General features: G+C 31.7%; 1 protein-coding gene across 1 annotated transcript; it reads left to right on the top strand.

Moving 5' to 3' along the window:
* Nucleotides 1-7214: 7214 nt before the first annotated feature.
* On the top strand, nucleotides 7215-18423 carry LOC132754944 (heat shock 70 kDa protein 12B-like). The gene is made up of 4 exons (XM_060745696.1): nucleotides 7215-7538; nucleotides 8331-8549; nucleotides 9061-9217; nucleotides 16186-18423. Exons 1-4 carry the CDS (start codon nucleotides 7218-7220, stop codon nucleotides 17229-17231), a joined length of 1743 nt encoding a protein of 580 aa, XP_060601679.1. The 5' UTR covers nucleotides 7215-7217; the 3' UTR covers nucleotides 17232-18423.
* The last annotated feature ends 9336 nt before the right edge of the window (nucleotides 18424-27759 follow it).

The raw sequence follows: 27759 nt of genomic DNA, 5'->3' as shown, positions 1-27759 counted from the left end.
TATTATACAATTATTAACTAGTGTGCCATTGAATATGATGTGATACTCACCGGCAGATGAATTATTGACCTAGGCGATAGCCGAGGTCAATATGACTTTTTGCCGGTGAATATCACCATCATATTCAATGGCACATTAGTCAGTAATTGTTTAATTATATGAATAGGCTATCAGAATTTAGAATTAACAGTACAACTTTTTACATGTACAATTTTTGCCTGTTTCGTTGAAGCGCGGGAAAAAGACGCACGTGAAACTACGCTAACGCTGCGCATACAAAAGTAATTCAAGTTTACACTCACCATTGCGGTGTAACCTTTAACTGTAATTGTAAAGTAATGATATTTTAATCGAGAAATATACCATAAAGAACAAAACGCAACAATTATATTTTAACAAGCACGGGTTATTATCAGTCTACGATATATGGTCATTGAATATGAGTTTCATTCTATTTTTAGACTTTTAATCCAATACAGCCATGCGAGTTATTACCCTTGACATAGTAAAATCGGAAAATGTCAACTTGTGTCGCGTGTAGCATCAACAATATGTTAACTAGGATCATGGTCATGCAACTTGAACAAATTTCTTACGCGCACAAGGCGTGATTTTGACATTAACTTTACAAATGACGTTATAGCATTAAATAATTATAAAATATTTATTATTTTACGCCGTATCTTAGATATAAGCAAAATCAAAACGTTTTTAATCACGAAAAAACTTATTTAAGTTGTTTTTTGAACATTGTCATTAATCATTTTCTTCACGATGCAAACCAGATGTATAATTTTACAGTGGTGTGCACAACAAGAGATAGTAAAAAGGTAAAAAAAAGGAAGGTCTTGTTTATTATAGTGTCACCCCTACTGAAAAGGCCAGCCATTTCTGACTTATGAGACACCTTTTGCTTGCATACCATGTACCTCCGAACTCCTAACACTATGTCAGGCGCCAGGCGGACAGAAATCGGTAACCATTCATTTTACCTACCTGGCGGTAGCGGTCGTTTCAGGACAAATCTCACGAGAAACATTCATTCTTCAATTTACACACCCCGTGGGGTTTCAACCTTCGAACTCTCGATCTGGATTAATTGAAAGGGATAGTTCCTAATGTTGCTGGTGCTTTTGTAGTCCCTGTCTATAGCGGCCATTTAGCCCTACATTAATCAGGATTTTTTCTTCTTTTTTTTCTAAAAATTAACAACAATGTGGATTTTTTTCAAATAGTTGTAAAATATATATGACCATAAAATCATATTATATGTGACTGACAAAGTAAGACAAGCTTCTGCTTATTTTGACAAGGTTGTTTCCCGTGTGATTTCTGCGGAGCGGATAGTCTATGCTTTTGGTTAGCTTAAATCACTACACTCTTTACTTCCTGTATTCATTATTAGTACAATGTTTAAGTTGTTTTTTTTAAATGCTTTTGTAATTTTTAAATATATAACATCAGATTAAAATCTTTCTGCAAAAATTATAAGCATTTGATTTAAAATTTAATTTATAAAAGGATCATGACCTTATAAAATTGCAACGTTCAATAAATTTGTCATTGTAGAAATGGCTTGCGCATGAACGCACATAAACTATGAAGTTTAATTGCACATTCAACTGCAATTTTTAATGTAAGATTTCATCGGAATAGGAAGTGAAAAGCAAAATTGTTTGTCAAATAATAAAGGGTATCCATGTAAGTACTTTGTCATATTTTTCTTTCGATAAATTATGTAATATTCATATTATGTTATGAATGCTGTATTTTTAAATTCATAAAACATCAAACATGTACATATTAGATTTAGCGTACTTGTTTGTGATTCAATATTGATTCGTTTTCAATTATCGCCTGCCGATGAAACCGGTATTATTCTTATATCTTTGTTTGATTGTGTATTTAAGTAAAAGAGCAAACTTTATTCTATGGAAGTTTAGTTGTTGTTGTTGTTATGCCCTTGAATATGTAGTCATTTTGTTCAAGATAGAAATATATATTATGATTCGTCAAAAGCAACTAATGTGAAGCAACGGTAAATTGTAACTGCAATTGATATAGGGAAAACATTCAGCGGCTGGGCATATTCTATACTAAATGAACCTGAGAAGGTGTATGCAAATCAGGCATGGTTTGCTGGCAATGGGTCCCTTGTATCTCTAAAGACGTCATCTTGTCTTCTGTTTTCACCGGAAAAAGAGTTCAAATATTTTGGTGATGAAACAGAAACAGAATTTGTACGCCTTGTTCGGGACAATGAGCAGCATTATTGTCAAATCGAAGATGTCAACTTGTGTCGCGTGTAGCATCAACAAAATTTTAAATAGGATCATGGTCATGAAACTTGAAAAATTTTCTTACGCGCACAAGGCGTGATTTTGACATTTACTTTACAAATGATGTTATAGCATTAAATAATTTTAAAAATTAGTTATTTTACGCCCGCCCGTCTCTTAGATGATAGAAAAATCAAAACTTTTTTAATCACGAAAATACTAATTTTGAACATTGTCATAAATTATTTTCTTCACGATGCAAACCAGATGTATAATTTTACAGTGCTGTGCACAACAGGAGATAGTAAAAATGTAAAAAGTGAAGGTCTTGTTTATTATAGTGTCACCCCTACTGAAAGGGCCAGTCATTTCTGACTTATGCGACACCTTTTGCTTGCATGCCATGTACCTCCGAACTCCTAACACTATGTCAGGCGCCAGGCGAATAGAAATCGGTAACCATTCATTTTAACTACCTGGCGGTAGCGGTCATTTCGTAACGAGTCTCACGAGAAAAACACACCATTGGGTTTCAACCTTCGACCTCTCGATCCGGATTTATTGCAAGGAATAGTTCTTAATGTTGCTGGTGCTTTATGTAGTCCCTGACTATAGCGGCCATTTAGCCCTACATTATTCAGGATTGTTTCTTCTTTTTTGTTCTCTAAAAATTAACACTAATGTGGATTTTCTTCAAATAGTTGTATTATATATATGACCATGAAATTATATTATTATATATGTGACTGACAAAGAAAGGCAAAATTCTGCTTAATTTGTCAAGTTTGTTTCCCGTGTGATTTCTGCAGAGCGGAGAGTATGTGCTTTAGGCTAGCTTAACTCACTAAATCGGTACACTATTTACTTCTCCCTTAATCATTATTAGTACGATGTTTTAGTGTTTTTTTTTAAATATTCTTTTGTAATTTTTAAATAAATATTGTATCAGATTAAATCCTTCTGCAAAAAATTATAAACATTTAATTTAAAATCAAATTAATAAAAGGATCATGACCTTTTAAACTTCTAACGTTCAATCAATATGTTATTGTAGAATTGGCTCGCGCATGAACGCACATAAACAAGGAAGTTTAATTGCACATTCCGTCAACTGAAATTTTAATGTAAGATTTCATTGGAATAGGAAGTGTAAAGCAAAATTGTTTGTTTAACCTAGTTTAGATATATTATCTGATCAAGTTAAATTTTAAAGGATTTCATGTATGATATGTAAGTACTATATCATTTTTCGTTTTATAAATTATGTAAACTTCATCTTATGTTATGAACGCTGTAGTTTTAAATATATAAAACATCGAACATGTAACTATATATTAGCTTTAGCGTACTTGTTTGTGTCGTTGTCAAAATTGCCTGTCGATTAAACCGGAATTATTTCTTATATATTTGTTTGATTGTGTTTTTCAGTAAATGAGCAAATTTATTCTATGGAAGTTTAGTTGTTGTGTTGCCCTTAAATTTGTAGTCATTTTGTTCAAGATAGAACTATATTTTAGACGTTGCACTGCCTTTTTAGTGTTTAAAATAATGGCCATTATAATAATATGTATATTGATGAACACACCGTAAATATAGTGCACGTTAAATGGTCTTATCAAGACTATTGTACCGTTCAATGACGTCCTTTCGTTATTTAAAGATGACCTGTTTGTAAGCCAAAGCGATGAGGTATTGAAAAATTAATCTCATTTTCTCGGCCCTTTCCGCCAATCTTAAGGGAAGGACCTCGAAACAATAGTAAGAATACACACAATAAATACGATATTTCGGTCTTACCTACACTAAGAAACTAACTATTAAAATAAAGAAGATCAATTTAATGCTGGGAGTTATACACTTATTATATCAAGAAAAGTCCGCCTAAATTAAGTAAATCTATTCATTAAAATAGAACAATGTTTATCAATGTATATTTAACAATGTATATTCCTTTTATAATGGTTATACAGTCGAAAGTATAAAATGTCTACATGTTGATATTTATTCAGGTTTGGTTTATAATTGCACATCAGTGGGCATTCTTAAATTATGATTGTCAGACATTTTTCATAATCATAATTTTACTGAAAAAGGCCTCATTTTCCTTTGGATGACAAATATATACATTTGTTATACATTATCAAAGATAACAAATGGAATTTCTATTTTTGTTTTTATCGAAAGCTACGTAGTAGAAATGCGCTTGGTACGTATAATGTCTGAGGTTTTTAATATATATAACCCGAGGCGTTCCGATCGTTGAAAAGTTCTTCCTTTTGAAAAACCTGACACTATTGGAAGCATTTTTAATTCTATAACTGTATGTATCGCTATATAAAAGTTGTTTTGTAAAATGTTCTTCTATGCCCGTTCTCTTTCGCTTTACAAAACTGCTTGTTTAAATCTCATAGTGTCGTTCATGTTTTTGTTAACGTTTCGATTGTTCTAGTTAAATCATAGTGTCGTTTATGTTTTTGTTCACGTTTTGATTGATCTAGTTAAATCAAAGTGTCGTTCATGTTTTTGTTAACGTTTCGATTGATCTCGTTAAATCATAGTGTCAGTCATGTTTTTGTTAACGTTTCGATTGATCTTGTTAAATCATAGTGTCAGTCATGTTTTTGTTAACCTTTCGATTGATCTACGAGGGCTGTTCAATAAATACGCGGAAAAGTGCTGCCATATTTTTAATATTCATGGGAAATTGACATTCTCTTTACATTTTGTAAATAAACAAATAATAAACATGTACCCAAAATTTCAATAAAATCGAATAAAAAAATAATAATACAATTTCAAGTATTTCTAAGGTAATCGCAGTGAAACCGGCCCAACGTCGTTACGACGTCACGCTCAACGCATGTATGAGAGTCACCCAAAACACGCATCTAGTCCTCCTCGAAATACTCTCCGTGAAAGGAAACACACTTTTTACAACGGTTGATCCATGACATGAAACTATTAAAGTAGGAGCCATTATTTATCTCTGAAATTGCACCTTGCACCGCGTAGGACAGCTCGTCCACATCATCAAAGTGTTCTCCCCGCAGGACGTTCTTCAGTGTCGGGAACAGAAAGAAATCGCATGGTGCGAGGTCAGGGCTGGTGGCCGGGTGCTCGAGGACTTTGAAGCCGAGTGTCCTGATTGGGTACTGTGCTTCGGCCGCACGATGAGACGGTGCGTTGTCGTGATGAAATATCATGTCGACGATTTTCGTGGCCCGCTTCTTTCTCATCGCCCTCATAAAATCGCGTCTCAGAATCTGAAAGCATAAAGAAATACAATCATAAGTAAATTGTCGTTATAATTTATTTTCATAATTACTTACACAAATATAAATAATTATTAGGTAATGTAGTGACATAATAATGAACATCTTATTATAGATTAAATAAATTTATTCACCTTAGAATAATACTTCGCCGTCACAGTCTGACCCAGGGGTACCGCGTGGCTCAGTATCACACCGTCGACGTCAAAGAAGACGATGAACATCTGTTTCCTTGCAGATGGGCCGTCTTTAAACTTCTTAGGTGAAGGCGATCCTGGAGTTTTCCACATAGAAAACTGTGATTTCGTTTCAGGTTCGTATAGGCTGATCCATGTCTTATCAACAGTCACTATCCGTCGCAAGAAACGTTCACCTTCCCTATGAAAGCGTCTGAGAAATTGATTGCAACACTGCACCCTTTCCACTTTTTGTTCGTCCGTCAACATTTTAGGAATCTACCTGGCACACAGGCGTCTCATATTGAGTTCATCGTGAATAACGCGATGCACTGTGTCAATGCTACAATCCGATCTTTCGTGTATTTTGCGAATTGTTATCCGACGATCATTGTCAAGCAGCCCCTTTATCACAGCGATGTGATTTGACGTTACGTTGGGACGTCCACTGCGTTTGTCGTTATGGATGCTTTAGCCGCCTAGAAATCGGGCGTACCACTTGTACATTGTTGTTTTCTTCATCGCCTGATCACCATATAGTTTTTGTAATCTTAACATTGTTTCTTTCTTTCTGTGAAAACCCGTTCAAAACACAAACTTTTATTGAAGATCGTTGTTCCGATGCCATTTAACGCATACGCACTAAAGAATATGGCCGCTTAACGCCTAAATGACGTCACACACTAACATGACGTCATGTGCGTAACGCCAACATATTGCGCGTAAAAGTTTGGTGAAAATCGCACGGTAAAATGCGACGTCATTATTAACCAGTGACTATTTGTAAAAATGAACAAAAGTGGGCCGGTAATCGCTAAATGTGGTTACCATAACGACCGTTTGTTAACATATGATACATGCCAGCACGGCAATATTTGCTCTATATTTTTAAAATATGTTTGTCTCTATTACTGTATAAATTTTATTCAGCTAACTTGGAAAATAAGGAAATAGCGACACTTTTCCGCGTATTTATTGAACAGCCCTCGAAGTTAAATATTTGTGTTTTTGTTATCGTTTCGATTGATCTAGTTAAATCATAGTGTCCGTCATTTTTTGTTAACGTTTCGATTGATCTAGTTAAACCTTTGTTACACCAGCAACATTATTTTAATTAAGTATGTCACGCATTATTATTATTTTTTCTCAACTTAAAGGATATATTATTATAAAAAAATACTTTTGTAAAAATAAGAGACTAGTATGTACTGATAACCAACCAAATAATACAGTTATACATGTAATAGAATAATTAAATAAAGTTATCATCTCAACAATGTTTGTCTGGGTGTGTAATAATCTTTTTTGTTTTTATAAGGTAGAAAAAACCCCAAAAGGCTTCCAAATGTAGAATTTACATTAGTGTATGTATTGTTTGAACCAAATTAGTTATTTACCTTGTAGTCGCTATCGATTGTAAATGTTAACGTGAGGAAAGAAATAAAATTGTTAAGATTAAGCAGACAGCTTTCATCTTTCAACAGGCACAAATGGCAACTAGTTCATCAAAGGCAACTGATGTGAAGCAAAGGTTAATTGTTACTGCAATTGATATAGGGACAACATTCAGCGGCTGGGCATATTCTACACTAAATGAACCTGAGAAAGTTTATGCAAATCAGGCATGGTTTGCTGGTGATGGGTCCCTTGCGTCTCTAAAGACGTCATCTTGTCTTCTCTTTTCACCGGAAAAAGAGTTCAAATACTTTGGTTATGAAGCAGAAACAGAGTTTGCACGCCTAGTTGGAGACAATGAGCAGCATGGCTGGTATTATTTCCGAAGATTCAAAATGGCATTGTTTCACGACCAGGTAAGACTTTTTCAAAACTCTTATGTTTTAACGTAAACATTTTAAGTGATTTTTGTTCATATAGATCTTTATCACACATCCGTGCCGATTTTGCGACTCCGTAAAAATGGTATTGCACAGCCGTACATATAATTTGACGTGACGTCATCAGCGTTATACAAACATAGTGTAAAGACGCGCTTTAGCGTTATACTATAGGCGCGTCAATAAAAAATGACTCTAATTTTATTTTTAAACGGTCTTTATTTTGGGTATGTGATAAATAGAATATTAAATTCGTGTAAGTTCATTACTGAATTTATTGCACTCGTTGAATAAAATAATATTATGCTCGCCAAAGGCTCACATAATATTATTTAATTAACTCGTGCAATAAATTCGGTATTGAACTAACACTCATTCAATATCCTCTATGTGTTCATATGATAAACAAGATTGTACATAATAAGACGATCTCAAAGGCTCAAAAACAAGCATTCATATGATTTATTTAATTACAAGTTTTGCTTTATAGACACAGTAACAATAACTAAACTCTACATAACAAATGGATCAACTGTTTTTTTGTTTTGGGATCAACAGTTTTTTTGACCATACCTAATAATTATGCATTAAAAACAAAAACAATGAAATATATATCTAGGAGCCATGAAGTTGAGCAAATTCCTGATGTTTAAATCTGCACAAACTTAAAATTTCCTATTGCTAAAAACATAAAGAAAGGAAGCTATATAACTCAAGTCTGGAATATATCAAGGATAAACTACTTATGCGGGACTTTTCTTCTAACAGAAATTGAATCGATATACTACAATCGAGGACATATCAGGAAGAAAAATGCCAGCACTAGTGGTATTTGCTAATGCTATAAGGTTTCTTAAGGACAACTTTACAGAAACAATTCGGAATAGGGTACCTAGTTTTAAGAACACTGATGTGACTTATGTTCTAACTGTTCCTGCTATTTGGGATGATATGGCAAAAAGATTCATGCGAGAAGCAGCGGTTGAGGTATTTCTTAATTTCTTTGGAGGAATACGATCGTTTGCAGCGTTGAAACACCTTGTCATTGCATCGCATTAATTCTGTATCTAATTTTTATTTGCTCTAATGGGATTCTGGCCGTTAGTGTTGGATTTGGTCTGTGTTCAGTAAACGTAATCTTTCCTTGAACATCTATGCTATATTTAATGAGTTTTACATTACTATCGCCTTCGCTAACTTGATTCTTGAGGGCGTTAAAGTATCTCTGTACGGCAAAATTTAAAAAAAAATGTTGCAGGCTCGTTCATGGACGGAATCGGTTACTGCAATGTTATAATCAACGCCCGTCTTAGCATCCGCTGATTATAATATAAGTCAACATTTTTAGGCGTTTACATTTTTGGACTATCTATAAAGATTTCGTGTTGACTTTAAAGAAATTATTTAATTGTGTTGCCAATTTACATGTATTTATTGCATATGTAAGTTATTGTACTCGACAATGTTTTGAAAACGTGGTACTGTTTTTGCAATTCAGGCTGGGATTCAAAATAATCAGCTGGTAATAGCACTCGAGCCTGAGGCAGCGTCAGTCTGGTGCCAGGGATTAAAAACAGAAATTCAACGTTGCGATGAAAGGAAGGCCTTTGGAATTTCAGCTGTTGGCACACGTTATATGATTGTTGATTTAGGAGGTAAAATAACCTTAAATTGATTTAGGTGTAAAATATAATACTTATAAAGAAAGGAAAATACTTTATGAAAAGTAACACAAGGATACATGTGTAATAAGAGTCAATATTTCATCATTATATCGACGTCTATCTAACATATTAGTACAGTTTTTTTTCACAATATCTTATAATTAATGGCTCTTTAATGGAAAGCAAGTAAGTATTTTTATCAGAATCTTGCATTTCACAGAACACACTATCATGCTCAATTGCTCTACAGTACAAATGTACTCTTAAATCATCATAAACCTTACTATTGAACAAAACATGTAATTCATTTTCAACTGAATTATCGTTACAAAAAGGACAAATTCTATCTTCTATGCTCAGACCCTCATAACGGCCGGTATCCATCCTAATCTAAATTTACATAATGCTGACCGATGGGTAAGGCGGAAATATCGTTTTAGGTAATGTTCGCTTTTATACTAAGACTTAATAAGTTTATATAACCGTAATTTATTACGACTGCGCCCAGACGGCCCAGTATTATTGTATAAGCTAGTTTGCCATTTATTAATAAAATCATTGAAGGACACACACTCAGTAATTTGTACAAACGTTCTAGCAATGCGAGTGTGTAAAGATAAATATACATTCAAATTATTCTTAATTAAAATGATTTTCTATGGAAAAACCAATTCTTACATGTACGATTAGCTTTATTATATGCCCAGAGTGCAATACGTTTTGTAAATCTAGACTCTTCCATATTTGCTAACTTTGACCAATACAAAACAGTAAATTTCCATTGACGGAATATCGGTGGCTTCCATCACATTTCACCAGGAAGCCCAACATTTGGTGTGTACTTGCAAAATATTTTCTTTTGAATTTTGCGGTACAGAGATACTTAAACGCCCTCAAGAATCAAGTTAGCGAAGGCGATAGTAATGTAAAACTCATTAAATATAGCATAGATGTTCAAGGAAAGATTACGTTTACTGAACACAGACCAAATCCAGCACTAACGGCCAGAATCCCATTAGAGCAAATAAAAGTAAGATACAGAATTAATGCGATGCAATGACAAGGTGCTTCAACGCGGCAAACGATCGTATTCCTCCAAAGAAATTAAGAAATACCTCAACCGCTGCTTCTCGCATGAATCTTTTCGCCATATCATCCCAAATAGCAGGAACAGTTAGAACAGAGGAGACAATATACAGTCTTGCCTTAAGCCACAGTCTACATCAAACCAGTCTGTTCTATATGAATTAATCTTTACATAAGTAGAAACAGAATTACAAAGGGACTTGATAGCTATTATCATTTTACTTCTAATACACAATTCAGCCAGTCTGTTCCATAGGATATTTCTATTTATAGTATCATTCGCTTTCCTAAAATCGATAAAAGCACAGAAAGTAGACTTACGAGATTTTTTTCTGGTATTGAGAATGGTATGTAAAAAAAATCTGGAAACAAAGTGATCCCTCGGAAGCATTACTCACAACAAAATTACATAAGAATTACAGACATGATATGATCAGTCGTGCTTGTTTTTTTCTAAAACCACTTTGCTCGTCTGTAATGATACCATTAGCTTCTGTCCATTTGGTGAGTCTACTATTTAAAATTTGACAATACAGGTTATACATAGATGACGCCAGAGAAATACCTCTATACGACATAGGGTTTCTTTTATCAGTTATAGACGATTTAGGAAAAGTGTTTATAATACATTTAGACCATAATGAAGGAACAATACCTTTACCGAAACAAATATTGAACAATACATAAAGGACAGAAATAGAAACATCGTTATTTAACACTTCAACGGGAATACTATCTTTACCGCATGCCTTGCCTTTATTAGCAGATAATAAAGATGTGCGTATTTCTAGCAGTGATATCAATATTGTCAATATTATCAGCAGATAAAGACGTGCGTATTTCTAGCAGTGATATCAATATTGTCAATATTATCAGCAGATAAAGATGTGCGTATTTCTAGCAGTGATATCAATATTGTCAATATTATCAGCAGATATTAAATTCAACGTGTTGAACAACGAGCTAAAATCATTTTTCCATCTACTGAGAACAATATCAACATCATTTGATATAGACCCGTCTGGCATAACTACTTCCATTGGAATGGAATCATTGGTTTTAATATTAACACCATTTTACCAAAATATTTCCAAAATTTCACAGGGTCATCTACTAGCTGCGTTTGTAAAGAATACCAATGTAGGCGCTTAGCTCGTTGTACTTCGCGGTCAAATATTTTTGTTAATTTAAACAGTTTTAAAACCCTCTTCTCACTTACATCAGTGCATGATAACCATGTTTTTTTCTGCAATGCAAACATAATTCCATAAATCAGTAATTTTATCGGACCACCATGCTTTACCAGGACGGCGTCTTTTCTTGCTAGACCCGTAGTGTATGTTTTTATTTGGTAGCTTTCTATACATATTATGAGTGACAATTCTACACTAGTCATCGTATACAACGTCAATCTCCGATTGTGTCCGAAAACAAGTTAAAAGTTTAGAAATATTCTCGATCACAATGAAGATAGTTTCCTAATCTAGCATTAAATCCTTAGGCACATTTTAAACGTCAAATTTCGTGAAAGATTGATTATTAAAGTCATTACCTAAACTTTCGTTAAAATCGCATTTTAATAAAATGTCCCATAACAGAAGCGAATGATCAGGCATTGTACTCGAAGCTATAGCTGAAATAATACCAGACTTGTTAATAAGATCAGTCACTGAATTACATTAAACTTAGCAAAATCTGCTAAATTATCATGGCATACAAAGCAGTAATCTTCTTCATCCATGAATACCTTTACACCTTTAAATTTGCTTAATTGGCGAATTACAAAGATTTTATACATTTACGAGAAAGTTTTTTTTACACCAGTTGATAAATTGTCTGCAATCTTTATAAAGCACTATTGTTTATGGTCAGTTAAAGAAAAAACAGGATATTTATTCATATTTCCATAATAAACGGAAGTGCACAATATTTAGATAAACTGTTCGCATAAGTGTCTTTGTAAATTTAAAACTGTATGCACCTTTAGCAAGAATAAAAGACTGACAATTTGACAAAGAAAAAATAAATATGTGTGCAATATTATTGTTGTTTGTTTCAAAATCTTGCTGGTTGCCAGAGGAACATTCCTATTGATGGTGTACTGAACATTTTTGCAGCGGTAAAAGTCTGATCACTAAAGAGGTCATTCTAAACACTCTTTTACGTGTCCCTTCTTTCATTTGGTGACTATGTTGATCCTTTGACACAATACATCATCATTTTAGTGTCATTACTCGTTGGTCTCTCCAATAAATGCGCTAAAGGAATTGTAGTGTCCCTCAAATAGTCCTTGCAAACCATGCCATGCAATCTTCCAAAAACTTTCTGCAGTACTAGCTGCCCTGTAGAACGCTATATCAACAAATCATCACATTACCAGCATGAACTTCATTTGGGGAACTTTACTGTTGGTACCACATCATCTGCCTTTCTACAACTTTAACTGGACAATCATGTTAAAATCATAAATCTTGGTTTTGGTGTCAACTGTAATGATACTACACAGTATCACATAACTCGTTTTATAGCACAGTGTAAGGAGCCAAAGAATGTGTGTGTCCAATTCAGTTGCCATTCTTCTGGAGGGTATGCCAGTAAATGCAAGTTGAAAAACAAACACTCTAGCAGACCGCAATGTCAATATATTAAGTGTTTCACAAGGTCAGAGGCAAAACACGAACAATAACATGAAACAAAAACAACTGTTGAATGTTAGATCAACCATCGCATTTTAGTGCTCGATATTTTACTACATTTTGTAATTAAAGTGTAAATATGTACAAAATTTATATTTTCTTGATTTTCAGTAAATACATGTCTGTATTTATTACAATAATAATCATTTATACAAAATGGATGGATACTTTGTATATTAACAGAAATGTAATTTTCAAGGGGTGTAAAAGTATTAGTCTTTATGGATAGCATTGTATATTAAACGCATGTATATAAACTTTTTTGAGTAACATCTTGTGCATGATTGTAATGTTTAACGCTAAAATTCAGTGATTTGTGAAGTTGCATAACAAACAAAAATGTTGCAGGGTCCACGCCCACCCTGCAACAACTTGTGTGCAAAATTAAACATCTAAACATGAAAATTGTTAAAAAATCTGCAGATGCGTTTATACGGCGGTTATCATGGAACCTTCAATGCTACATGTTTTTGCCATTCCATGAAAAACTGCGTGTGATCTCCAAGTAAAAGAATGTTTGTGTGAAAACACTGGGTATAACTAAATGAAATGAAATTTTGAAGAGTGATAAACCCCATCTCATCAAGTCTTACAATCCAGTCCTAAAACCAACTCATATCATATTGAGAAGAGAAAGGAGAAACACCTATAATTTTATCTAAGGGTAATAAATCGGCCAATATAATTCAACTTGCCTGTCACGCAGAATCAATCGAGAAAAATAGATAAAGAACGAGAGGCATGTTGAAAAATTGTTTAAGTAAATAAGATTTTAATTGAAAAGAGCACAGTACAATTGATTATTTTTTTATTATATTTATAAGAGCATTCACATATTTAAAGGTCATGGTCAGACATTATATAACTGTACTTCTTTTCGCAATATAACTTGGGTACAAACTATTTACACTTTTAACATGATGTACACTCGTATTTTCGAAACGCTATAATATTAGTGATCATTAGTGACAAAAGAAAAATAACCAAATCCTTTAGATTTAGGAAGTTCTCATACCTATAACATTCAAATATAATATGTGTTGGCTAGAATGATAGGATCAGAAACAAACATATATTAATGTAGGTCTTAATGAGATGGGATAGGCAATAAAATCGTTTGACCATTGTACTCATTTCATTGTGTTTATTTCGTAAAAAGATAAACAACCATACACTCCAATACACTCTTCTAATTTTCAAAAACGAATGACCATATATGCCTGTTCATCCATTAAACTTGGCATCTAAAACAGTTAATTTGACTTTCAGGCGTAAACAGAGTGAGCTACTAAGTTAACAATATTTTGTCGGTATAAGTTTTTATACATGAGTTCTGTGCGGGCATTTTAGATATAGAAATAGCGTTTAATATAATCTAGCCTCGATTTAAGTAATTTATCCACGCGATCCGGCCCATTGTACGATTTTGGTAAAATGATCATCTGTATAGTGTGTATAAAGTATATTTGTTTGTCACAATTTGTTTTTGTATCTCCATTTGTTCACTAAATGTATCTCGGAATAAATGTTCGTCCAATAATTTATTTTCATACTATAATTCTTTCGTCGGTCAATGACAGAGATGCAATATACTTTATGAGAATCTTTATCAAGATATAAACCTTTTAATTGCATAAGTTCATCCGGAGTTCTGTACATAAGATAAAACTGTTAGCAGTAATAACAGTAATTGCATGTACCAGACTTTAGAATTTAATATTTTTTTATTAAAATACGTACTAGAACTTCATGTTTTCATATACATATGTTGACAATTATGATAATAACATCAGATATGATATATTTCAAACAGGAATAAAAGATAGATTGTAATAATTCAACACTTTTGCAGGGCGCGATAAAATAATTGCACCAAACTGTAATAAGAGTTGAGATACTGTATTATTTTATGTATGGACAATCTAGGAACGAGAGTTGTACCAGAACAATAAATATCTCATTATCTAGCAATGGACGTTAAATTATCTAGATTATCATAAGGTTCTCAATCTCTTCGAGTCAATGACTCTATTACCGATTTTTTGAAAACAACCCAGAGGAAACGGAATCATAAAAGAACGCCTAAAACAACACAAATTGAAAATTTTATAGTTTAATTGAGCCTGTTTATGGACGGTAATGGATTGTTCAAGTTACCGTCCAAGCCCCTAGCACATGTTTAAGCAGAATTCAACATTTTACACAAAAACAGTTTAATTTAAAAACATCCACAGGTATGGTCATTCGAAGGTTAACACTGAACCTTCAAAGTGTCACTTCCGTGCAATTCCATTAAACTCTTAGACTAGTGTTTTTCTTTGTTACTTTTGGAAGCTTTTTTATTTTACTGTTGTTTTTGCATGGTTAGATACATCTCCATGATGATATGTGTTTTGTTATATTTGTTACATATGATCAGGAATATTAACACATCTGCGGATCTTTCTTTATTCAACTTTTCACGCCAGAAAAATTGTAGCCCAATAATGTTATGCACCTGGTATTGTGTCAAGTGTATTTTTAGTCAAGCAGTTTAAGTTCGTGTTGATGTTTTTTGCGTGTTGTATGGCAAAAGTCCAATGTGAATGCATTTTTGTCGATCGAAGTGTTGTTTTTTCTCAAAACTATTGAAAGTAGATAAAGCAATTGACTAAATTCTTCATCTCATCGATAAATTATCATTCCATAACTTTTTTAGAATTAATAAATTGTGTCAACTTGTCCCGTGTTAAATAAATACCGGGATATGCAGAACACTTGTTTAAAGTTTATTGTTTTAGTTGTATTTCACCAAGTTATTCAACACTAAGTGATTATTATGAACATTAACTTGACAGCCTGATGGATTTTAGTAAAGATTTCTGCCAATTGATAACTTAAACAGCCTTATGAAAACAAGCCTGAAACACTTTACTCAGTATCTCTGAAAATTCCAAAAATTACACTATTGAAAATGCAGCAGGCTTGATGTTATTGAGCTTGCTCATTGACATGATTTAATATTCCATATGCAAAGTGTGTGTAAAAGGTGACATTTTGCTATTTTTTTTTTTAACATTCGTGTATGTTTGAGTATATACGTGCTTTTAAGTAATATATTTGTTACCTTTCATTTAAATGTGCTTGTTCATATTTTGTCAAATATTGCATCCTGAAGTCATGAATAATAATTTTTAGGAGGCACAGCTGACATAACTATTCACGAAAAAAGGCCAAACAATACTTTGCTAGAGATACATGAACCGATAGGCGGGCCATGGGGAGGGACAGAAGTTGACAAAAACTTCATTAACTTGTTTGAATTAATCTTCGGTGCGTCTGAATGGGAGGAATACAAACGAAACGAGTTAGAAGATTTACTTTACATGTACAGAGATTTCGAAGCAAAGAAGCGCAACGTACAATTAACATCATCAAAACAGATGATTATGAAAGTACCATCAAATTTAAAAGAATACTACGAGCGAAAAGGGAGGAGATCAATCGCGGAAATTGAACATTTATTTGACAGGAATATAGTATGGAAGAAGGACAAATTGAGGATCGATGCATCACTCATCAGGAAATGTTTTGAGGGACCGGTTCGTGAAATTATTTATAATGTGGAGAACCTATTATCAAAGCAAGGATTGAGAAATATCAGCAAAATAATACTGGTTGGCGGTTTCTCTGAAAGCCTTTACGTACAAGAGAGTTTTAAAGCAAAATTTCCTGACAAGCAAGTTATCGTACCCGCTGAATGTGGACTTGCTGTTTTAAAAGGGGCTGTTCTTTTCGGGCAAAATCAATCAGTAGTTACCGCACGAATTTCACGATATACATACGGTCTAGAAATTGCTGTTCCTTTTGATCTTACAAAGCATCCCGAGGAAAAGATATATGAATCAGATCGCGGAACACTTTGCATGGATTCATTTTGGAAAGCAGTTGAGATCGGAGAAGAGATAAAAGATGGACTTGAGGTATCAAGAATCGGGAAAGCAGTAAATGATTTTCAAGAACGCATTAAAATGTGCATTTTCAAATCAAATAAACGGAACCCGATTTTCACAACAGATGAAGGATGTGAACTTATTGGAGAAATTTCAGTTCCGATGGATTGTACATTAAATGCTGATGACAATGCCGTTGATGAAATCTTCATTTTTGGAGGCACAGAATTGAAGTTTAAGACCGTGCATAGAATGAGTGGAGATATACATGAACTTAATATTGACCTTTAATTTACTTCACTAGCACTATGAAAAGGTTGGAACATTACTATTACAGTGTTTTGTAATTCAAACAACACTTTACTAGTTTAGCATACTTTTGACGATTTGTGACAATTGAAATGTCAATTATAATTGTATATTCCGAATTCGCTACTAAACTTTTCGTATATAGATGTTGTTAACAAATGTCTGCACACAATTATTGCAAATCTACGAGTAAAGTTGATACAAGTTTTATATACTAAAAAGTTATCAATCTGTTCTCAATGAATCAAGCATTTTTGCTTTTTACATGAATACATAGTGTCGTATTACGGTCTTTAGCATTAGTTTGCAAATATACAGATAGGCAGAAATAAAGTTGCATAAATGGTGTATGATAAACTGGTCTTTAGTAATTATATAAAAGCTTATTTTATGGTTTGCTATTGTAGGATAAGCTTTGATTGCCTACCATATAGAATAAGGTACAAATTTGAAACCTAACAAAATGATTGTCAGTTCAATAACGTTGAATAAAGGCATTCTACATTTTGCATTGTTTTGCATATAAAGACTAATACAACGTTGTCTGTAAATCTTTTGCAGACATTAATCTGATGGCAAGAATGTTTTTTTAAGATAAAATGTGTTAATATTTGTACGTGTTGTAAAGTTGGATTCTAATTACAACAGGTTATATAATCATCACAAAATGTTTCATAATATTACCCAAGAAGTATAGCATATATACTCGTCATGTATATTTTTGAAGAAACATTAAACTTTTTCCAGAATCTATTTTTACAATTATAGTTACAATGTATGTAAAGAATTGATAAACCTTAAGCATTTGTTAAGTAAATTCTGGTTAGCTGTTTGTAGACCAATCAGAAGAGTTGTTACAAATAGTGTCACTTGCATGTAGATGTTAGCTCCCTCTGGGATTCAGAATTTCATTTAACCAGGCATCTCAGAGAGTTTTGACGTCTTTGAAGAAATGACATCTCAAAAAGCTCTCTAAGGTTAATTAATTAAAGTGACATTATGCTCATATTTTTATTGTCAAGTTGAGCTGAATTGACTTAATATTTCAAAAGAATGACTGTTTAAATGATGTTTGACCAACAGATATATCCAATTATATTGGAAAATGTTTAGGATAAAATTTAAAATCTGCCTAAAATATAAAAAGACTGCCCCACTCTTTTTATACATTGAACGTTACAGGTAAATTTTAAATGACATTCACTGAACGTGCATTCGAATCCGGTGGTTATTTATTGTTGATGCAAAGTAAAGTATTAAATCAAAAGGAATGATGGCAAAAAGAAAATTTATTTTGACTCTCACCTGTTCACTCACTATATACCTTTAGATGGTCATAATGTCACTTTAATTATTGAACATATTTTAGGCATTTTGGCATATAAGTAAACCTTAGATATAATCTAAATTCGCTGAAAATTTTTTGATAAATTTGTTAGTATTTTTATTAATTTCCTTTTACAGAAGTAATTAAGATTAATAAATATCTTCTCTTTGTTTTAAGTGGCAGCCATCTTGGATTATTAAATTTTTATTTTTGCTTAAAAGATTTAAACAGGAATTGCTACTATTCATAATTAATTATTAGTATAATAGCACCGAATCATGTGGGTTATATTCATATCTCCAGTTACTACATTTTAACAACTTTCAACTTGTTTAAGTCTTCTATTCAACTAGTTTATTCTGATTTTCATATTTTGGTAAAATAAAAAAAAGTAAATATGAAAGTGATTACTGAAAACTTGTTTGGCTTTAAGTAACTTTTATTAAAGTGTAAATAAAAACTAAGTTCATTAAAAATTTGGTTGATTTAAATAATTTAAGACTTGTATTTTATTTCCCTTTGCATTCCAAGGTTAGTGTCGTCATGACAACTTTTCCCCATTAAAAAGTAATTCTGAGCAAACTAAGAACACCAAAAATAAATATGAGGTAATACGTAACTAACTTCTTTTTATATAAAACAAAAACAAAGTTTTTTATTTTCAACACCACGACAATGGTGTAAGAAGTGGGATCGAGGCCTACAATTTATTTTAAGAAACACTTATTAACACCACAACATACAGAATATCTACAAAAAATAAAAAAGTCTATTTTGGCAATTGTTGTTTGAGTAAATCTCAAAATATTTGCACATTTTCCATCTCTTCCGGTAGGCAAATAACTAACACTTTTCTAGAAATTGCCGACCTGTGTGATATCCCTATCCAATAAAAGTGTTTCTTCAGGTTTAGCCTGTCAGTCCGTCCAACCACAAAATTGGATCCCGCAATAACGCAACAAGTATTGAAAATATTTTTATGAAACTTAATATATGGATGGCAGTCTAGAGATTATGTAAGTCTTTTTCTTTTCTTCATATGTTGAAAACTTTGGTTGCAATGACAACAAATAGACTGAAAATATGGCTAATTTAACACAAAAACTGGATCCACTGATAACACAAAAAGAAATAAAAATATTTTTATGAAACTTGAAATATGGGTAGATGGCAGTCTGGAGATTATTCATGTTTTTTTTTCTATTCTTCCTATGTTGATAACTTTGGTTGCTAAGGCAACAAATAGGCTTAAAATATGTAAAATATGATAATATTTGTGACTACTCAAAAGTAGTGAAAAACATTTTTATGAAACTTAAAATATCGATAGATGGCAGTATGAAGATTATACACATAATTCTAATATTTACTATAGGTGGTATATTGAGAACTGTCTATATATGGTATATTCAGAACTGTCCTACTCACCAAGCGTCGGCGACCTCAACAATATTTCAGATTCAAGTTTTTGTGCTTATTCACAATAAGTTCTTTATTTCTCAAGGTATTTACTTCAAACTTCACATATATGTTTCTTATCATCAACCACATAATATGTCACAAAGTTAACAACTCTTTCACAAAAATAATCAGAATTACCCCCTTGAACTTAAAATTTTCATGAAAAAAAAAGATGATTTATTATAATTTCTTTATTTTTAATGTATCTACTTTAAACTTTATATATCTATGGTATATTTCATTAAACATATTGATAAAATAATACATTTAACAATGTTTCTCAAGAAATACACAAATTTGTAAATTTGAAAACAAAGTCAGTAAAAAATTTAAAAAAATTCCTCTATTTTAAAAAATTCTATTTTAAAATAAATTTTCGAACAGAAAAATGTACATATTTGTTGCTTTAAAAATCTTTGTAATCAAAATTAATTTGAGAGCACGTTATTCCAACTTCCCCACGAAGCTGACAAAGGGGATATGCCACCACATGATTTTTGGGGTGAAAATGTTCCTTTTAAAAAATTAATTTGGTAAGCAAAATTTAAAAAAAAATCTTTCGCTGCGACATGGTTGAACATGCGCGTGCAAATCCCTTTTGGATTTAAGTCCAACCCTTAACCACTCGGCCATCACAGCTGTAGATTAAGGGTAGCGAATTTATTTAAATATACCCCTGATTTAAACATTTCATTTTATATTATATTTAAAGATGAATACAGGCTGTTAAAATACCACTTCATAAAAGTCAAATGCTCTTATTTATTTTATATCAATTATTAGCATCCAAACGCTGCTGTTAAATTGTACCTTGTGACTGACCAATATATTCACATATTGGACGCTGTAGCGTCCAATATAACTATCTTATATTGGACAGTTAAATGCATTTTGCCTTTTCCATGTACGTAAAAGCCGTTAACGACAAAAGTATCAGAATAAATTCTACTTAGAGCGTTGCAAGTGTGTTTTTAACATTAAACGAGTACAATACAGGATATACATGTATTTGGACTCGTTCATAGCTTTAGAAATTATATCAAACTCGGCCATAACTCGACCAATATAGTTCTCAAGCTGTGTACTTATCCAAATGTATTTCTTTATTGTTCAGTTTAATGTCGAGTAACCTATAAGTATTAAGTAAAAAAAAAAAAACTTAGTATGATAATAGTAATGATAATATTTTCAAATTATTAATAATGCTACTGCACACAGTTAAAATCTAACAGAAATACTACGGACACAAATTGTTCTAAGTTACATTAAAACCATTTATTGATACTGAATAATAAATGTTTCAAAAACTCGTGTATATGACTCCGTATTTCTTCGGCTTAATTAAAGAATATGTTAGTCATTTTAAAACCATGAGATCAAAGTAATCGTGCACGAGATTTCCAAATGATTTTCTTTTCAAATCATTGTACCGTACTTAACATTTTCATCATTATAACTGTATAAATAGGCCTATGCAAAGAGATGTTAAATAAGTAATTTGTGTTATTTTTATCAATGACATTGTTGCTGACAGTCAAGCTTATATACGCCTGTTCGCTGATGATACGAGTCTTTATATTACTATGGAAAGCCTTGACTGTCTTATCATTATAAACCTATACGTTGTTATGTCCATATAGCAATATATTGAGTCAACCTTTCCTTATACAATGTGCACTCATTAATATATTATGTGGATCCATCTTTATATGTAGTCAACTGAACAATATATGATGTCAACGTGTCTTTATATGATGTCAATCTATCATTATACGTTGTGCATTTTTGAATATATTATGTGGAGCCATCCTTATATAGAGTCAAAATAACAATATATGATGTCAATCTGTCCTTATATGATGTCAGTCTGTCATTATATGATGTGAAGTTATGAATATATTATGTGGAATAATTCTTATATAGAGTCAACATTATATGATGTCAACGCGTCCTTATATGATGTCATTCTATCATTATACGATGTGCATTTTTCAGTATATTATGTGAAACCATCCTTATATAGAGTATACTTAACAATATATGATGTCAACACGTCCTTATATGATGTCAATCTTACATTATACGATGTGCATTTTTCAATATATTATGTGAAACCATCCTTATATAGAGTGAACTTAACAATATATGATGTCAACACGTCCTTATATGATGTCAATCTTTCATTATACGATGTGCATTAATGAATATATTATGTGAAACCTTCTTTATATAGAGTCAACTTAACATTATATGATGTCCACACGTCCTTATATGATGTCAGTCTTTCATTATGTGATGTGCAATTATGAGTATATTATGTGGAACCATTCTTATATAGAGTCAAAACAACACTATAGTATGCAGAATTGTCTTTATATAGAGTCAGCTTAACACTATATGATATAATTTACTTCGAGTTTTTCCCGCTGTTGACACGAACGGTGCATAGTGAGATATAACCCGGTAAATTTAACCCCATCAGTATAATGACAGAAGCACACCATATAATGATGTTTGCACTTCATATAAAGCAGCGGTCGTATAATAATAGATGCACATCGTATAATGAAAGATTGACATAATGTATTGATAAGTTGACTGTATATAATGATGCAACCACATAATATATTCATAAATGCACATCGTATAATAATAGATGCACATCGTATAATGAAAGATTGACATAATATATTGATGAGTTGACTGTATATAATGATTCTACCACATCATATATTCATAAATGCACATCGAATAATAATAGATGCACATCGTATAATGAAAGATTGACATAATATATTGTCGATAATACGATGTGCATTTATGAATATAATATGTGGTTGCATTATTATATACAGTCAACTTATCAATATATTATGTCAATCTTTCATTATACGATGTGAATCTTTTATTATACGATATGCATCTATTATTATACGACCGCTGCTTTATATGAAGTGCAAACATCATTATATCGTGTGCTTTTGGCATTATACTGATGGGATTAAATTAACCGGGTTATATCTAACTATGCACCGTTAGTGGCGGGAAACGTCTATATCCCATTGTGATAAAATCTCAAAACTTGAGGGAATCCCAAGCGGTTCTAAACTGCTGACGAATTGTTAAATTGACTCTATATAAAGACGATTCTACATAGTATAGTGTTGTTTTGACTCTATATAAGAATGGTTCTACATAATATATTCATTAATGCACATCGTATAATGAAAGATTGACATCATATATGGACGCATTTACATCATATATTGTTAAGTTGACTCTATATAAAGACGGTTCTACATAATATAATGTTGTTTTGACTCTATATAAAGATGGTTCCACATAATATATTTGTAATTGCACATCATATAATGAAAGACTGACATCATATTAGGACAGATTGACATAATATACTGTTATTATGACTCTATATAAAGATGGTTCCACATGATATATCCATTAATGCAAATCGTATAATGAAAGACTGACATCATATAAGGACATATTGACATTATATATTGTTATTATGACTCTATATAAAGATGGTTCCACATGATATATCCATTAATGCAAATCGTGTAATGAAAGACTGACATCATATAAGGACAGATTGACATTATATATTGTTAAGTTGACTCAATATAAAGACGATTCTACATAATATACTGAAAAATGCACATCGTGTAATGAAAGACTGACATCATATTAGGACAGATTGACCTTTTATATTGTTCAGTTGACTCAATATAAAGACGATTCTACATAATATACTGAAAAATGCACACTGTATATTGATAGATTGGCATAATATAAGGAGACATTTACATCATATAATGTTGACTCTATATAAGAATTATTCCACATAACATTTTCATAACTTCACATCATATAATGACAGATTGACATCATATAAGGATAGACTGACATAATATATTTTTATTTTGACCTTATATAAGGATTGTTTCACAGAATATATTCAAAAATGCACACCGTATAATGATATATTGACATCTTATAAGTTCAGTTGACTACATATAAAGATGGATCCACATAATATACTGATGAGTGCACATTGTATAAGGAAAGTTTGACTCAATATATTGCTGTTTGGACATAACAATCTTCAGGTTTATAATTATAAGACAGTCAAGGCTTTCCATACGAAACGCTGACCTACAAATAATATCAAGATGGGCCTCAAAGTGGCTAGCGAAATTCAACCCTACGAAAAAAGACTCGTAAACAAAACGCCCCACATCATACTCGCGTATTAATGAATCATGTTGAGATTCAGGAGGTCTAGCTACAAACATATAGGTCTCATTTTTTGCAAACAATTTGAAATGGAACACTAACGCACTGTGCATGTATGGGGTATACGATTTAACGATACATTTTCTATAGAAAGGACTCGTAATTTTGTTCTATATGGTATTTATATACATTTACACGCCTTAAAACATAGAATGCAAATGTTCACTTTGCCAGTACTTTGGCTTTCTTTAGGAGATTAAAAATGTTTTATATTATACGATGAGCTCAAAAGTTCAAACGCTGCGAGCAGTGTTTGAACCTGCGCGGGCAATGCCCATGTGATTCGAGTTAAACGCCTTACCCACTCGGCCATTCGTACATTTATTTCTTTTATTATAACAAATTATTATTAATAATGTTGGACAAATATATCTGGTTTTAGTAATAAGGGGAATAAATAATTCTAAAATAAAAATAACATTAAAAAGAAAACAACAAAACTCGTCCCGTAAAATTTTTTAATGAAAAAAACCTTTTTATTTATGGAAAGACATGCTCTGAATTGTTCTTTTTCCAGTTTAGTACCTTTGGATAATAAGATTCACTTCGACTATAAATGAATTGAAAACACGCTTCTTGTGGGGTAGTTTGTTAATTTAATGGAATCGCATTAGTAAGTTTTTTAATCTCACAGGTTATCATAAGATTTGAAACCACTACTGTCAGTCTGTTAATTGAACCGCGAGTTAGCAGAATGATATAAGTTTTTGATTTTCTCAATATATTATTCCAATCTTCAAATATTATGGTACCCATAAAATGTAGCCATTGTATGAAACCAGAGTTTGTCCTTATTATTTGTTAAAACCGAATTTAATTAATTAATTATTTTCATTTTACAATATGTGAAAACCATTGGTTATTTCAATGCTAATTTGAACCAAAGGTAGCAATATATTGACTTGATTATACTTAAGGTTAGTTGTGTAAATATTCCGAGATCTTCAATAGTGTGGCCATAAAGTAGCATTATAATGGAACCAGATACCCTTATATGAAACCGAATTATCAATATATTATGTCATTTTTACAATATATAAAACCATTTTATTAATGTATGGAACCAAAGTAGCAGTATATAAGTTGATGTTACAGTCTATGATAGCAATTTTCATTATATGGATGATCGATCACTGATTAAAAGTTGATGAATTTTATATCAGTCTTTCAAGTACCTTAAGTTCGATTTGAATTTAATTTTTTTACATAAACACGCCACCATGTTGTTTAAAGACCCATTATTAGCCCCAGAACTGATTTTAGTTTTATTTCTAAAAATCCTTTTTTTTAGGTCTCTACAAAGTTGTACTCATTGGCCATATAGTTATAAATCCATTATTATAGATACAAGGATACTCCGATATGATAATGTTTACATAAATTTAATACCGTTATTTTTTAATCATTAAAATGTATAGAATGACCATCTACATATAAAATAAATAAATCTTAGAGAGGAAACCTTGATTTGCAACTTGCTAATATTGCGCTTTTTCAAATAAGACACTTTATCAACGAAATTTAACGTCCAGTCCCTTTTTAACTCATAATAATTAAATTTTACGTTTTATTTTCTGGTCGTTTTCGTTATTCACGCATATTAAATATTTAAAGAAAGTTCTCTAAAATATTCAACCTCCGTGTTATGAATCTTCTTAAAATTGCAAAGATTTATCATAAACCAATTTGTGATATCTTAAGTTTCTTCATGAAAGAGAAAATTGAACAATGCTTCACAATTAAAGTCTGCCGTGTCAAACCTGATCAAAACCACATTAGATTTGGCAAATTCAGCATTGTTTTTTAAATATGCTTTTTATAGTTGATAGTTTTATCTTAAAATTAAAAATTACTGTCAAAATTTAAAATTTTCGAATTCTGTATTATTGATATATTGTACATTTTGTGGATATTATACCTAATAACTAACTGTAAATAGTACACCTCAGTTTTGTCGTGAATAGGTGATGTAAAATGCATGTTTTATGCATTCTTGGGTTCAAAAATTAAAAGTCAATTTAATAATATACACATGAGGGTACAGTTGACATAATTAATAATGTAAATACAAAATAATTAATTTTACTAAGTTAAAACTAATCAAGCGTCTAACCCGCACTTTGGGGCCGCAATAATTCGTCGTTTGTTAAAACATGATTGTGTTTTTGTAAATCTTAGACAAAAAATAACTATTACATTAGAAAATATTTCCAAAAATTTTTTAAAACGAGAAAACAGTCGTAAAGAGCATTAATTTTAAATTGCGTTCGGGGTTTTCCCCCTTTTTAAACAGGTTCATTCTCGAAAAACCCAATATTTAAGGATATTAATCACTTTTAGCTTTTTGCTTACAGACTTTTTTTAAAAAATTTTGACCGTTTAATTAAGCCTTAGTCATAAGAAAAGGCAATTAAACGCCTTTTATTTAAAAAAAGTAAACCCCTGTTACAAAATTGACGACCAAGATTTTGCCTAGATTTTTCTTTATAGTTCTGTTTACATATGAAGGTTCCGAACGCCTTCAACTGATCGAGCCAAAATGGTCAATGGCTTGCCGGCCCTTTAAAATAAATTTCCCCGAGTGCCAGTTGTAAACTACTTGCATGGACGTTATTTTTTTATAAATCTCCTGGGTAAAAATCCCAGAAAATAAAAATCATTATGGTGAATTAATGTCAATAGGTTTCATAGTTTTGAACCTATACTGTTAAAGTAAACAAATAACCACCGAGACACGTAATTTTTTACATACGTGTTCAGCGCGAACTATAGGTGAAAACAATGACCTAAAAAATTTTTGGAAAATAAATGTGAAGTAGTTTTCCACACAGTAAAATAATTGTAAAACTTTTGCAACAACAAGAACATAAATAGATATATACTTGTTGAATCTATAGAGATATTTGTCCAGACCCAAATGGTTTGCACTATCTCTAAGTAGCTTGAAAAGCGTTAGGTTGACAATCTTTTTCTAACCATCGGAAAATTTCATGCTTCCTGGGGGGTTGTCCTAGATTTTATTTTAAGCAAAGCTATCCCCATTACTTTTTTGTTTAAATCAAACTTGAAAAAATACGTATCAAAAAAATACTAAATTAAAAAAACCAAAACGTACTTTTTAAAAAAAACTACGGCTTAAGCAATGGCTCTTATGGTGAAAAAATTTCGAAAAAATCGTTTTTTTTTTTTTTGAAAATATATTTTTTCAAACATGAAAATTTTTTTAAAGAAAATTTTTTCTTTGAATACAAGTAAATTTTGTTTTGGAGAAAAAACCTTTAAAATTTTTGCTGTGATGTCGGATGTACATGCCGGCTGTGATCCGTGCGGCCGAGCTTTTCTTGGTTTATTTTTTATTTAAAATTTTTTCCTTGCTTTTTAAATTCAAAATATGTATGTAAGGTTTTT

This window comes from Ruditapes philippinarum, unplaced genomic scaffold (assembly GCF_026571515.1).
Source record: "Ruditapes philippinarum isolate M1 unplaced genomic scaffold, ASM2657151v2 ctg10349_1_1_1_1, whole genome shotgun sequence".
Taxonomy (NCBI): domain Eukaryota; kingdom Metazoa; phylum Mollusca; class Bivalvia; order Venerida; family Veneridae; genus Ruditapes; species Ruditapes philippinarum.
This window is presented reverse-complemented; position numbering and strand designations above follow the sequence as displayed.

Bases quoted from the DNA above. Each gene is read 5' to 3' on its own strand.
- LOC132754944 (XM_060745696.1), top strand. From the start codon at position 7,218: ATGGCAACTAGTTCATCAAAGGCAACTGATGTGAAGCAAAGGTTAATT. The intron at 7,539-8,330 runs GTAAGACTTTTT...TTCTTCTAACAG, and splicing joins TGGCATTGTTTCACGACCAG to AAATTGAATCGATATACTAC. The intron at 9,218-16,185 runs GTAAAATAACCT...AATAATTTTTAG, and splicing joins TATGATTGTTGATTTAGGAG to GAGGCACAGCTGACATAACT.